Here is a 15,892-nt window from a genome sequence, read left to right as displayed (position 1 = left end):
TCACACAAATGTCAGCTTTCCTGGCCGATTAGTTTCTGAGAAGAAGATTTTTAAAGATTTACTCTATATATTCTTATGTAAAACTTCGATCCTTCATTGTGGCCCCACCCTACCTCCGGGGATCATGATTTTCAGAAATTTGTATCTACATTACCTGATGATGCTTTCACACAAGTTTCAGCTTTCCTGGCTGATTAGTTTATGAGGAGAAGATTTTTAAAGATTTACTCTATATATTCATTTGTTAAACTTCGACCCCCCATTGTGGCCCTCAGGTGAGCTAAAAAGGTTAAGTTTACAATACAATAAGTTGTTAAAGTTGGTTTCTGGAAGAACAGACTTTGAAATTTTTCTTAATAAATATTGACAATTTTTTTTACTTTTTTAAGCTTTAGTTTTTAAGATCTGTGTACAAACATAGAATTGTGAGCAAATCTCTGTATCTTGCTAATAATTCGAAGCTTAACACTCAAATATGGTTAGTAAATAGAAATTGTAAACAATTAAACACAAGAAACATGCACTACATGTATAACAAATAAAGAACACAATTTATTTTTTCGAAATGAATCATATATATACATGTATATACCTACATATTTCCGTCAGCGATATCAAACTCTATTTAAACTGAATAAACTCGAGAAAATGCCGCGCATCTCAACAAAACCTATTGCATTAATCTACATGTACCATTACGCAAAAGATAATGCCGAATCACCGATAGAATGAATTGTATTTCAGTACCCCTACATCCGATTTTACTTAATTTGCGCAGGTAAACAGTTAACTGTTTGATTTACCGAAGTCTCTGTTTGATTTGATACGTAAAAATCACGAAATACAGACGATAGTTTCCAGGTTACAAAGCATAATGAGAACGAAACGAAAATCAGAACAAGCTAACACCAACGTCATGTGTGAAAACTGTCAACGCATTGAAATATTTAGCTTCAATTTACTTCACAAAATCGGCACCAATATATTTTGTAGGTTTCAAAATTTCCCTTCATACGCGAACTGTTGCACAACAAGCAAATTCATCATAGTCAGATCGACCCTTTTTCGTATAATGTCATGGCTGCTTTAAACACCAAAGTCAAGCTAGCACGCACTAACTTCAACGCACTAACTCCGTTCTAAATATGCTTATCGACTAGTTTTTCGATCCCGACGGGAAAATATCCCTCGGTAAATAGGCGCAAGGCGCCTAAACTAGGACTTGTGACAATTAGGTGACCCCGGATTCCTGAGGGTGGGGGTCCTGCCCGGGGGTGGCTGGTCTCAGAACCTTCAATAATTATGCCGTTCTTGGCGCCACGGCCCCCTGAATAATCGTTATAATAACTATATTATTATATTATATAGGGACATAAACAAGGCGCAGGGCGCCTAAACTAGGACTTGTGACAATTAGGTGACCCCGGATTCCTGAGGGTGGGGGTCCTGCCCGGGGGTGACCGCTCTCAGAACCTTCAATAATTATGCCGTTCTTGGCGCCACGGCCCCCTGAATAATCGTTATAATTACTATATTATCATATTATATAGGGACATAAACAAGGCGCAGGGCGCCTAAACTAGGACTTGTGACAATTAGGTGACCCCGGATTCCTGAGGGTGGGGGTCCTGCCCGGGGATGACCGCTCTCAGAACCTTCAATAATTATGCCGTTCTTGGCGCCACGGCCCCCTGAATAATCGTTATAATTACTATATTATCATATTATATAGGGACATAAACAAGGCGCAGGGCGCCTAAACTAGGACTTGTGACAATTAGGTGACCCCGGATTCCTGAGGGTGGGGGTCCTGCCCGGGGGTGACCGCTCTCAGAACCTTCAATAATTATGCCGTTCTTGGCGCCACGGCCCCCTGAATAATCGTTATAATAACTATATTATCATATTATATAGGGACATAAACAAGGCGCAGGGCGCCTAAACTAGGACTTGTGACAATTAGGTGACCCCGGATTCCTGAGGGTGGGGGTCCTGCCCGGGGGTGACCGCTCTCAGAACCTTCAATAATTATGCCGTTCTTGGCGCCACGGCCCCCTGAATAATCGTTATAATAACTATATTATCATATTATATAGGGACATAAACAAGGCGCAGGGCGCCTAAACTAGGACTTGTGACAATTAGGTGACCCCGGATTCCTGAGGGTGGGGGTCCTGCCCGGGGGTGACCGCTCTCAGAACCTTCAATAATTATGCCGTTCTTGGCGCCACGGCGCCCTGAATAATCGTTATAATAACTATATTATCATATTATATAGGGACATAAACAAGGCGCAGGGCGCCTAAACTAGGACTTGTGACAATTAGGTGACCCCGGATTCCTGAGGGTGGGGGTCCTGCCCGGGGGTGACCGGTCTCAGAACCTTCAATAATTATGCCGTTCTTGGCGCCACGGCGCCCTGAATAATCGTTATAATTCTTTACCTTAAGGTGGATCTACTGTGGTCATTATGATTTAAAACCTTTTCCACTATCAAATTTAAAAGTTGCCTGAATCTATCCTAATAAAAGCTGTTGTCAACTCTAACTTCATTAGTACTTGGACATTTAAATCTCCAGCTGTACAGGTGACTACTGATTTTTATACGACCGCAAAAATTATGGTATGGCGCAGTCGTCGTCGTCCGTGCACATTCGTTTTTGTGGAATAACTTTTGTTTTAGTGGAGGGATCAACATGAAATTTTCACACAATGTACCATGGCATAAAACGAAGCTGTATAAGAAATAAGGAATTTATGGCCTCACCCATTTCAGAAAAAAATACCAAAAAGGGCCACTTTGGGTGTTTTTCGCAAATATAGTTGCCAAATGTTTATTTTTTATTGAATTTTAATGGGGTTTCTTTTATTTTGTTGCTTATATAATTGCGCTTCAGTAGTATTCATGATTTGTATCTTTACATTCATCTTATGTATTCCTCTAGATGCAAGCTTTTAGTTGGGAGTCAGCAGATTCTGTGTGCCTCTGTGTCAAGTTCTTTATCGTGTCCATCTAATTATTGTGTCAACCTCTTTACTGGGTCCACATTCACTTCATATTACACTTGTTCGAATTTCAGTGGTCGACATGCTGCGGTCGTATCTGCTGCGCTCAGCGTAGCCTTTTATTTTGTACTTGAGATTTGTCTATAGGTAAAAAAAACTGATAGCCCTTAGATTTAAATGTCCAGCTACTTCTTTTCATCACCTGAGTTAAGGATTGATTTGAGGTTCACTAAAGATTGGTATCAGCTATTTTTCAATCCAATAAAGGATTAGCTATTGAAATATGACCACACTCAGAGTAAATTGCTTATTAAAAAAAAAGGGAAAAAGGGGGGTGTGATTACATATATAGTAGGTCTCAATGGGATCTAAGCAGGACATGGGATTGAGTGGGTTTTTTTTTATCTGGGATGTCGCTAATTGTTTGTCGAGAAAACAAAAATTTATTAGACAAGGATTTGGGAATAACTCAAAATTGATTTGGGAATTTGGGAAAATATTAATGTTCTTAAGCAAGAAATTGAAAAATATTTTTTCCTTAAAATTTTGATAGCAGGCTTTCGTATGTAACAATCATTATTGTCTCAAAAACTTGTATTTTTTTAGATTATCAACTTTGTGCATATTGTTACATGTCTCATGCAATTTTTATGTACAGAAAATGAACCAAAATTTGGGAAGCGGGAAATCATGAACTGGTACACCTAACATGGGAATTGTCAAAAGAACTTAACGTGATACGGGATTAGAACCCCCTATATATTACGATAAATTGGCAAAATAAAAATTTTCTGTATGAAAATAACTTTAACCATTAATCTGACCTTATCTGAAGTGATAGCAGACTTTGACGCGGAGGATGGCATGTGATGGCATAATGAATGAAAATTATGTCAGGAGTGTAACATTTATCCATTCTTTAATGATAAAGTTTTTATTTAATTTAAAAAAATTCTAAACTTAACTGGAAGAGATTTTTTACACTTAATTTGCTCAAAAATTTTCAATAAGGTCAAATTTTAAGATTGGAATATATTATTTGCTTTTGATACAGTGTTTGAATATTAAAAATAAGTGCGATAAATACTAAAAGGACATTTAAAACAATTACACTATATAAAACTGTTGTGAAAGTATCAGAATTGTGTTACAATGCCTCAAATAAACACTAATGATCAGATCCTATCCTGTAAGTTGACAGAAACTAAAAGTGGAAAACCTAGCATTTCACAGAATTTTAGTGTTACACTCCTGACACCTATTTCAAGGCCATAAAAAAAGGACTAATCAAATTTAGGCAGTCATGTTTGCATCTCATAGTAACTGCTGCACCTGCTGGTCAATTTAAAACAATAATTATGACAATTACTAACAGTGTTTCAAAAATATGACATTGCAAACTTAAATGTTACACTCCTGACCTACATCAGCAGGTGTGGTTCTATGAGATCAAGTGCACCAGAAACATGTCACAGATATCTACAAATACTTTTAATTTGATCTAGAATATTGTGGTAAAGTATAAGAAATATTAAAATGTCCAAAATCTTTCGGAACTTTGAATTATCATCATTTAAAATTAAGAATTAAGTTTTTTCCTTTTCATTTTTTTCCCTCATTAGGAAATTTGACAGACCTTATTTTACCATTGTAATTACAAAATATGTATTACTTCATATGAGAAAATTTAGTGCATATACACAGGTTTTCAACAAACCCATCATTTTATATTAGACATCATTATTTTTTTTAAAGACAGCTCTTTGAAGCACTTGCTTCTTTCAAAATGTCACACTAAAAGTGTTACACTCCTGACATTTTTGGCCCTATTTTTTGCCGGCATTTTTTTATTATCAAAGATATCATCACGAAAATTTGTACGATTATAGTCACAGGTGGGATACATTTTTTAATTATCTAATACTTAGTATTTATCATCATGATTTGTAATAGGGTATGGTAATAATGTTGGGGTCATTTTTTTTTAAACAGCCCCTATGTAGAATGAATAGTGAACAAAATAGTCTGCATGGCAAACAGGACATACATGTGGTTCTGTGACTTGAAAGAACTGATCATTTATCTATATAGCTAGGTATTTTAGACATGTAGTTTCAGCTGAACAGAAAAAAAAAATGTCAGTATAAAGACAAAAAAAAAAATTGCATAATTTTAAATATAATGCTGAATTTTAGGTTTTTTCTTCTATGATATGCGTGGGTATAGTAATTTGAGCATGTTGAGTGGTATTATACACCAACAATTAAACTTTTATTAGAGTTTTCATGGTATTGACATTTTTACATATATTTTATATATATTTTCAATATCACTTGCTTTGATAGGTGCCATTTTTAGGTAAATGAAGGCTTTTTCCAAATTGAAACGGATTTTGTGATGCGTAATAGTCGATGTAATGATATCAACATGCAAAATGGACATAAAAATAACTTCATTTTCGAGGCTCTGTGAGACACCTTGTGTGCAAATACTGTAAAACAGCCCTGATACATGTGGAAATGAATAGATCTACACCGGTGATGTACGTTGGTTAAATTTTTCATTTCATTTGCAGGTCGTCGCCATTATGCCTGATGGCCATGTACGGGTGGGGTTATTTCCGACACTATCAGAAACAATAGTGTGCCAGCTGGGCACTGTGGCTGAACTCCCCCGTACAGCAACAAAGTCTTGGAAAAGTGGGAAGAAGACCGCCTTTCGGGTACGTCAAAACCTATATATTGGTGAAATGTTTTAGAATGTATGTCTAAAATGTCTGTTTTGGAAAAAAATTCTTTGCCCGGTTGCCGGTAAGCGCTGGGCCCTTGGTCCTATTTTTTCAAGCTTCGGTCATGTATAATTTTTGTAATGTTCATGTATAATTCTTGTAATGTTAGAACATTCGACTAATGGAGGTGTTTTTTTGCAGGCAGCCAAGGCAGCCGCCGCAGCCTCCAAGGAATCCCCCGCAGCCTCCTCCTCCAAGGAACCGGCCAGGAAGAAACGAAAGGTAAGAACCCAACCTAATTTGTTTGGTTGTTTGTTGCTATGAAACCTTTAATAACACCAACATTTATTTTTGTTGGCCTTACCGGCCCAGAACGCAGTGTATCATCAGTAGTGTGTTTGGATATTTGATTATTGAACATTCGACTAATGGAGATGTTTTTTTGCAGGTGGCCAATAGCCCTGAACTCGAACCCCCCGCAGCATCCTCCTCCTCCGAGGACTCGGCAGGCAGGCAACCCTCTGAGAAAGGAACGGTAAGAACCCAACCTAATTTGTTGTGTGCACAATTTCGTGTATACATTGGACAATATATAACCGATGATACATTGTGTATACTTGGTGTACACGGCCTATACACTTGTATAATTTTTGTAATGTTCATGTATAATTCTTGTAATGTTAGAACATTCGACTAATGGAGATGTTTTTTTTTGCAAGCAGCCAAGGCAGCCGCCGCAGCCTCCAAGGAATCCCCCGCAGCCTCCTCCTCCAAGGACTCGGCCAGGAAGAAACGAAAGGTAAAAACCCAACCTAATTTGTTTGGTTGTTTGTTGCTATGAAACCTTTAATAACACCAACATTTATTTTTGTTGGCCTTACCGGCCCAGAACGCAGTGTATCATCAGTAGTGTGTTTGGATATTTGATTATTGAACATTCGACTAATGGAGATGTTTTTTTGCAGGCAGCCCAGAAAAGCCACAAATTGAGTTTCGACGGGTACATCGACTTGCTTGCTGCAAAAATTGAAGAAGGGAACAAAACAAAAGGGAATAAGGACCAGAGGAGAGGTGCTGACGGCAAATTTGGCAATAAAAATTTATTGGACTGTTCCTGGAGGACCTGGTTGAAAAGCATGTTTACAGAATATCCAGGTGTGCTGTGCAAGTGCTCTTGTAATCATCGACCTTTGACTAGCGCACAAGCCTTAATAAAACACATAGAGAGAAATCACTATATCAATAATGTGGTATCATTTGGTGAGGAGGACCTGGAATTCACACCACCACAGTTTTAGCTCACCTCCCCCCCCCCCAAGTTTAAATAAGTTGTTGAATCAACTTTGGAAATTCACCCCAAATTCAAATTTGGAAATTCACCCTTGTCTAGTGGGTTCAACTATATTTTGTATGCTCTACCTATAGTAACCATATATCTTGATTTCCCAGAAACTTGTTGACGCTGCAATTGCACTTCATATAAATACATGTTTTGGCATTCTATGTTATTTGTAAATGCTGTTTGTCCTTATATTTTGATATATCCAGTTACTTTGTTTCTACTGTTTCGCAAGTATCTTGGCAATAATATCTCTTACTACTGTATATTTTGTATGAGAGTCAAACTGTAGAACTATGTGGGTTGAAGAATATCTCTTACTACTGTATATTTTGTATGAGAGTCAAACTGTAGAACTATGTGGGTTGAAGAATAAAAGTGTGCACTCAATCAAATATTGTTTTTAGGCCAATACTTTGTAAGATATACCAAGTGCACTTGTAATCCTCGACCTTTAGCTAGCGCACAAGCCTTAATAAAACACATAGAGAGAAATGACTATATCAATAATGTGGTATCATTTGGTGAGGAGGACCTGGAAATCACACCACCACAGTTTTAGCTCATCTCCCCCTCCCCCCCCAAAGTTTAAATAAGTTGTTGAATCAACTTTGGAAATTCACCCAAAACGTTTGGGGGGGGGGGGGGTATATAGGAATCACTTTGTCTGTCCGTCTGTCCGTCTGTGCAGTTTTCCTGTCTGGTCCATAACTTTTATATGCCTTAATGAATCTTTATGAAACTTTGGGAGGTCGTTACATATAATTGTATCAGTTGGTGACTTTTGTAGTAACAAGGTGAACTTGCCATTAAAACTTAGGTATTGGTTATTATCAACGAGCCCAACGGAGTTAGAGAGGGTATATAGCGTTTGGTTCGTTCGTTAGTACGTACATGCGTACTTAAGTAATAGTCAGATTAAAGTTTTGGTTAAGGTGCATATCTCGGCAACTACAAGTGGTAGAGGGATGATATTTGGTCAGTCGATACATCTTGGGTAGTAACCAACATCTGTACTGAAATTAGGTCACTTTGACTTACATTTCATGCTTGAGCAACTTAGGTTAAAGTTTCGGTTAAGGTGCATATCTCGGCAACTACAAGTGGTAGAGGGATTTGGTCAGTGGATACATCTTGAGCAGTAACCAACATCCAAACCCAAATTAGATCACCTTGACCTACAATTTGCGCTTGAGCGACTTAAAGTTTCGGTTAAGGTGCATATTCCAGTAACTACAAGTGGTAGAGGGATGATATTTGGTCAGTGGATACATCTTGGGTAGTAACTAATATCGGTACCAAAATGTAGGTCCACTGATTTGAGATTTTGTAAGTTACTGCTACAAACTATATACAAGTATCCACATTAAAAAGTTAAGATACTGATCAATTATAATCTTATGAGTTTTTATACTTTGAAAAAAAAAATGTTGGTACCAAAATTAGGTCCACTTGACCTACATTTTACGCTGAGCTACTTACTACTTAGGTTAAATTTTAGGTTAATGGGCGAGGGGGTTTGCAGTCGTGGACGACAGCTCCATTTCTTTATTATATGTTTCTGGTGGTACCAATATAGTTGTCAGTAATTGAAATGGACTTAAACCATTCTTCCTAAATGAGTCCCTCAAATGTGAAATGTAGGTCACAGCCAAACTCTGAAGCATGCATTCTTCCTAATTGCATGTGGATGTGATATGAAGCATGCCAATTTCAATCTCTGTCATCTGTTAGCTCTGACAAAGTCCCAAAGTCAGCGAACCGTAAAAATATAGGATACATCTAAAATTATGTACCACTGAGTAATATTTGTATCAAGTTGGTGACTTTAGTGGTAACAAAGTGAACTTGCCATTAAAACATAGATAATCTAAAGATTACAGATTTCACCTTGTTGTTCAGAGTCGCCTAGCTTATTAACAATTTTAGTTCACCAGAACTATTAGCGTCCCCCATCATCTGTGTCCACTTTCATGTTACAAGTTAATATCTTAACAACTTTACATTGTAGGATCATCAAACATGGTTAAATTGTTATATGAATGTATCAGGGGTGGTATATCAGCATCTAGGTCAAACTAGATCACTTTGAACTACGCTTTTCGCTTAAACAACTTGTATCCAAGTTTATCTTATACATGTAGTTCATATCTCATGTAACAATATAGTTATGTACCAGAAATAGACTTTAACCATTCCTCCTATCAAAGTTGATCAACTGTGAAAAGTAGGTCAAGAGTCAGTATCTAAAGCCTGCATCCTGCTCAGCATCCCTAGAGGCACCAATACTCGGTGTTCAACTTGTTCAGTTAATTGAGAAATTAGTACAGGTCATATACTTCGTGTACAGGTGGTGTAAACGGCCTGTACAGGTCATATACTTCGTGTACAAAATTGAATAGGGCGTATACTTTGTATACCCAATGTACAAAGCGTATAGACCGTTTACACTAAGTATACACAATGTATCATCGGTTATATATGGTCCAATGTATACACGAAATTATGCACACAAAGTATACGCCCTATACAATTTTGTACACGAAGTATATGACCTGTACAGTCTTACATCATGCAATACCAAATCATTTATAAAAATTATGGGATACGATACCTATCAGTTTGACGCACAGCTTCTCGTATTAGGTTTAGGTTGAAGAATAAAAGAAAATATTCCAACGGAGATGCATTTCTCGCCGGCATGTTCTTTGGCCCTGGGTTCCCAGTGAATGGCTTATTTTGCACCGGTTCAGGCGGCAATACACGGAACCACACTCCAGCCATCTTGTACGGCGCAAGGCAGAACGCACGTGTTATTATGACGTCATTTACGTAAAATGACGTTATAACAAAATACCGCGTTATGGAAGTCATTTATGTCATTCTTTTCAATGTTGATATTATTTTTAAGAATTATATGTTTCGAAAATAATATACATGCATGCATTGCGTAAACATTTTAAAAATAATTTAGGGCAATAATATTATCTGTTGCTTGAATTTTTGAAGTTATTGAGAAACAAACAATCGGAACAAAATTATGCAACAATATGTTAATTACGATGAATTAATAAAATTAATGCACATGAACATATGCTGTTTTAGTGTAATGTTTAGCAATAAAAAAAAACACATTAACTTTTATTTCAACAATTGATATAATAATTATGCAAATTTTGATGGCAGATAAAAAGATCTTAGTTTGTGTAACTATGTATCAAGAAATCCGTTAATTCTAGCGCAATAAATCTCTTTTAAAAATCAAAATAATAAATTAATATGTCAATAAATTACAATTGGATACTTTATTGTTCATAATAACATACGATGCTTTTATATTTATTGACGTATATTTAATAAATCATATGGAAAAAGTGTAAAGTTAAAATCGGCCTAAAATCGGCCCCGTGGCACTCTGGACAACTGTGTGATCGGCCCAAAATCGGCCCTGTGGCACAGAAGTGGTTAAAGAGTGATTGAAAACGTGTTTTCATCGACTTTCATTTAAATTATATTTACCTATACCAAGGACTGCACATTTTGGATATATATATATATGTATATGTAATGAAAGCGCTTACGTTTTATATATCGTGTTGTTAATTTCTTTTATTTTAACCACTTATGTGCCACAGGGCCTATTTGGGCCTATTTGAATATCTACGTTCAGTGCCACGGGGCCTATTTGGGCCTATTTGGAAAAGAAAAAAATATTTTTTTTAAAGATACAAATTAAGTGTTACAGGTTTTCCGTGTATTTCATAAGCTATAGTTCGTTAATATTTTTATCAAAAGGAAACAATATCGAAAATTTGCAACGTCAGTTATCTCTCTCAATGGCCGAGTGGGTCATGTTTTGACTTTTGAACAGACCGAGTGCATCCCTGGTTTGAATCCCGCTAAGTGCCATTGATGAGTTTTGCCTGCAGATTTATACTCGGATGTTATTGCCGGATTTACGTATAAACTTATGTACGTGCATACATGTTCTTTATATTTCCCATGAACTCTTTTTCACGTGTTTTTTATAAATGTATTTCATACGCAAATTATTTGGGGGAAAAAAAGGAACTTTTCCTAGGTGTATGGAGTTGCAACTGTATGTATAAACGAATGGATTCTGATTCAATCGTAATAATTTATATAAACTTTGAAAGGGATATTTCTATTTTAAGCAACTGATTGCCGTATGATTTAACTTGTTGAAAGCTTACATGTAGAAGAGCAATGCATTACAACAAGCCAATTTGTTTTCTTCTGTGAATTTGTAGCTCTTACAACAAGTTAAATATACCAGAAATTGATTAACATTTAACGTCTCTTTATTAGTAAAAAAAAAGGAAGCATTTTTAACACAGCTCCACAAAAAAGTTATGCAATTCAAAGATGTCTGTTTTGTGAGTATACTAATAACACCCCCCCCCCCCCCCTCAGTTCTACATGTTCTTTAATGTGTCTTCCTTTATTTTCTAATATACAACCTTACCTTAACCATTTATTTTTAATGCATGAGAGGGTGTACGTGTGCGTGTAAGTGAATGAGAGGAATGAGATGAGCAAAGGTTTATGCATTGACAAAATCTGTATGTCCTTTATTTTATTTGGACATATATATATATATATATATATATATATATATATATATACATGTATTGCTCTGATAAGCTGTAATGCTTAAAGACATAAAGAATTGAATGGAATTGATCCTTCTGACTACTCGAATGACCCTACAACCAGTGTTTGATAACGAGCCATTTCACACCACACAAAAGGAAAATATATATGCGCTTACAATCTTTCCAAAAATAAAATGACCATCTAATTAACAAACGATTCTGTCATAAAGATGAAAAATAACTTAAGTTATGATCTCATATACAGACATCATAAGTGTTAAGGATAAAACAGTTTGATTGGAGGTAGCACTACAATATTAAATATTGTAGTGCATGAAATATAAAATTTTACCAAATATTTAAAACTTTATTTGCATGTAAAATCAAAACAAAGTTTTTGAAATATTCCCGTAAACAGTTTATCAAATAAAATTACATTGTATAAATAAAACATTGGTAGCAAGAAACACACACACCTTCAAATTTGAAATCAAGTCAGGGCCTTTTCACTACCACCCCCTCCCCCACACCGTCCTCTAGTGATCTTGATTTTTTTTTCTAAAAACTAAGAATGTATCAGACTCTCAGACTTCTAACGTGTTGAGTTTTATCTCATAAAAAATTCAGTCCCTGCCATCGGCAAATAACCCGATGTAAATGGAATAACTCTGGGATTATTTTTCGTCAGCCATGTTTTGACGTGAACCCTGGTATTTATAAATGATATAGTTATTATAACGATTATTCAGGGGGCCGTGGCGCCAAGAACGGCATAATTATTGAAGGTTCTGAGAGCGGTCACCCCCGGGCAGGACCCCCACCCTCAGGAATCCGGGGTCACCTAATTGTCACAAGTCCTAGTTTAGGCGCCCTGCGCCTTGTTTATGTCCCTATATAATATGATAATATAGTTATTATAACGATTATTCAGGGGGCCGTGGCGCCAAGAACGGCATAATTATTGAAGGTTCTGAGAGCGGTCACCCCCGGGCAGGACCCCCACCCTCAGGAATCCGGGGTCACCTAATTGTCACAAGTCCTAGTTTAGGCGCCCTGCGCCTTGTTTATGTCCCTATATAATATGATAATATAGTAATTATAACGATTATTCAGGGGGCCGTGGCGCCAAGAACGGCATAATTATTGAAGGTTCTGAGAGCGGTCACCCCCGGGCAGGACCCCCACCCTCAGGAATCCGGGGTCACCTAATTGTCACAAGTCCTAGTTTAGGCGCCCTGCGCCTTGTTTATGTCCCTATATAATATGATAATATAGTTATTATAACGATTATTCAGGGGGCGGTGGCGCCAAGAACGGCATAATTATTGAAGGTTCTGAGAGCGGTCACCCCCGGGCAGGACCCCCACCCTCGGGAATCCGGGGTCACCTAATTGTCACAAGTCCTAGTTTAGGCGCCCTGCGCCTTGTTTATGTCCCTATATAATATGATAATATAGTAATTATAACGATTATTCAGGGGGCCGTGGCGCTAAGAACGGCATAATTATTGAAGGTTCTGAGAGCGGTCACCCCCGGGCAGGACCCCCACCCTCAGGAATCCGGGGTCACCTAATTGTCACAAGTCCTAGTTTAGGCGCCCTGCGCCTTGTTTATGTCCCTATATAATATGATAATATAGTTATTATAACGATTATTCAGGGGGCCGTGGCGCCAAGAACGGCATAATTATTGAAGGTTCTGAGAGCGGTCACCCCCGGGCAGGACCCCCACCCTCAGGAATCCGGGGTCACCTAATTGTCACAAGTCCTAGTTTAGGCGCCCTGCGCCTTGTTTATGTCCCTATATAATATGATAATATAGTTATTATAACGATTATTCAGGGGGCCGTGGCGCCAAGAACGGCATAATTATTGAAAGTTCTGAGAGCGGTCACCCCCGGGCAGGACCCCCACCCTCAGGAATCCGGGGTCACCTAATTGTCACAAGTCCTAGTTTAGGCGCCCTGCGCCTTGTTTATGTCCCTATATAATATGATAATATAGTAATTATAACGATTATTCAGGGGGCCGTGGCGCTAAGAACGGCATAATTATTGAAGGTTCTGAGAGCGGTCACCCCCGGGCAGGACCCCCACCCTCGGGAATCCGGGGTCACCTAATTGTCACAAGTCCTAGTTTAGGCGCCCTGCGCCTTGTTTATGTCCCTATATAATATGATAATATAGTTATTATAACGATTATTCAGGGGGCCGTGGCGCCAAGAACGGCATAATTATTGAAGGTTCTGAGAGCGGTCACCCCCGGGCAGGACCCCCACCCTCGGGAATCCGGGGTCACCTAATTGTCACAAGTCCTAGTTTAGGCGCCCTGCGCCTTGTTTATGTCCCTATATAATATGATAATATAGTTATTATAACGATTATTCAGGGGGCCGTGGCGCCAAGAACGGCATAATTATTGAAGGTTCTGAGAGCGGTCACCCCCGGGCAGGACCCCCACCCTCAGGAATCCGGGGTCACCTAATTGTCACAAGTCCTAGTTTAGGCGCCCTGCGCCTTGTTTATGTCCCTATATAATATGATAATATAGTTATTATAACGATTATTCAGGGGGCCGTGGCGCCAAGAACGGCATAATTATTGAAGGTTCTGAGAGCGGTCACCCCCGGGCAGGACCCCCACCCTCAGGAATCCGGGGTCACCTAATTGTCACAAGTCCTAGTTTAGGCGCCCTGCGCCTTGTTTATGTCCCTATATAATATGATAATATAGTAATTATAACGATTATTCAGGGGGCCGTGGCGCCAAGAACGGCATAATTATTGAAGGTTCTGAGAGCGGTCACCCCCGGGCAGGACCCCCACCCTCAGGAATCCGGGGTCACCTAATTGTCACAAGTCCTAGTTTAGGCGCCTTGCGCCTATTTACCGAGGGATATTTTCCCGTCGGGATCGAAAAACTAGTCGATAAGCATATTTAGAACGGAGTTAGTGCGTTGAAGTTAGTGCGTGCTAGCTTGACTTTGGTGCTTTAAACAAAGAACCTCGTTTTAGAAGTATGGAATCATTTTACCGGATGCCGAACCCGAAGCTATTAAACTGATTGAAACACGCCTTTCCTTTATTATTATTTTCGTTATAACTCAGATTTGAAACAGAATTACCACTTAATTTTTGCAATTTATATTTTCCTTCCCATAAGGATAATTTATGCTAAACTAGGTTGAATTTGCGTCGGTAGTTCTTGAGAAGAAGATTTTTAAAAATGCACCCCCCTTTTTCTACAGTTTCAAGGTTTTCTCCGCTTTGAATACAGATCAAACTTTTATTTCTGCAATTTATATTTACCCTCCCATAAGGATGATTTGTGCCAAATTTGGTTGAAATTGGATAAGCGGTTTTAGAGAAGAAGTTCAAAATGTAAAAAGTTTACAGACGGACAGACGGACGGACAGACGGACGACGAACAAAATGTGATCAGAATAGCTCACTTGAGCTTTCAGCTCAGGTGAGCTAAAAATGTGTAAACAATTTAAATCTTCGAGGATTGGTTATTTCTGCACAACAGTGAAAATCCTAAAATAAGTACATTTCTATCATAGTCTTGATTACTATTACCGTAAATAATGCAAGTCTTTAGTACCTTAATTGTGTATTTGAAATTGTTTGCTAGATAAAAACAAATGTATATGCATGTTTATCTGTGAGAATTGGTTATTTACTTTTACACAGCAGTGAAAATTGAAACATAATTGTGTATTTGATATTATTCGTTAGATTTCTTGCATTTCAAAATTGTTTGCAAATATGATACACAACTTCTTTCTTTCCAAATGTGTTACATAATAGTGATTACATAGTTATGATTATGAGAAATGCATTCCCATCTACGATCTACTGTAAACTAGTTTTTTATCATGAAATACATCCCAAACCTCTTTTAAAATCATTACTTCATTAGTGGTTGTATTTCAATAGTGGTTGCAAAGTGATTTTTCTAATGAAATACGTCCCCAACCACTATTGAAATAAGTTATTTCAATTGTGGTTTTATTTCAATAGTGGTTGCAAGGTGATTTTTCTAATGAAATACATTCCCAACCACTATTTAAATAATTTATTTCAATAGTGGTTTTATTTCAATAGTGGTTGCAACGATGCACTTCTTTTTAAAATGGAATCCTCTTCACAGGGAATGTAAGTTTATTTATTCGATATACTTAATGCTTCTATATTGTAAGAGTG

At 37.7% G+C, this 15,892-nt stretch overlaps 1 protein-coding gene and 1 pseudogene across 1 annotated transcript; one reads left to right on the top strand and one right to left on the bottom strand.

Annotated features, from left to right (window-relative positions):
- Positions 1–15,892, bottom strand: part of LOC128163002 (uncharacterized) — a 206,920-nt pseudogene that overhangs the window by 26,074 nt on the left and 164,954 nt on the right.
- LOC128163010 (uncharacterized) lies at positions 5,152–7,619 on the top strand. The gene is made up of 6 exons (XM_052826470.1): positions 5,152–5,728; positions 5,936–6,016; positions 6,183–6,269; positions 6,419–6,439; positions 6,480–6,533; positions 6,700–7,619. Exons 1-6 carry the CDS (start codon positions 5,594–5,596, stop codon positions 7,030–7,032), a joined length of 711 nt encoding a protein of 236 aa, XP_052682430.1. The 5' UTR covers positions 5,152–5,593; the 3' UTR covers positions 7,033–7,619.

Source organism: Crassostrea angulata, chromosome 9 (genome assembly GCF_025612915.1).
Source record: "Crassostrea angulata isolate pt1a10 chromosome 9, ASM2561291v2, whole genome shotgun sequence".
NCBI classification, from domain to species: Eukaryota; Metazoa; Mollusca; class Bivalvia; order Ostreida; family Ostreidae; genus Magallana; species Magallana angulata.
Note: the sequence above shows the minus strand (reverse complement) of the source record. Positions and strands in the feature narration are given on the sequence as shown.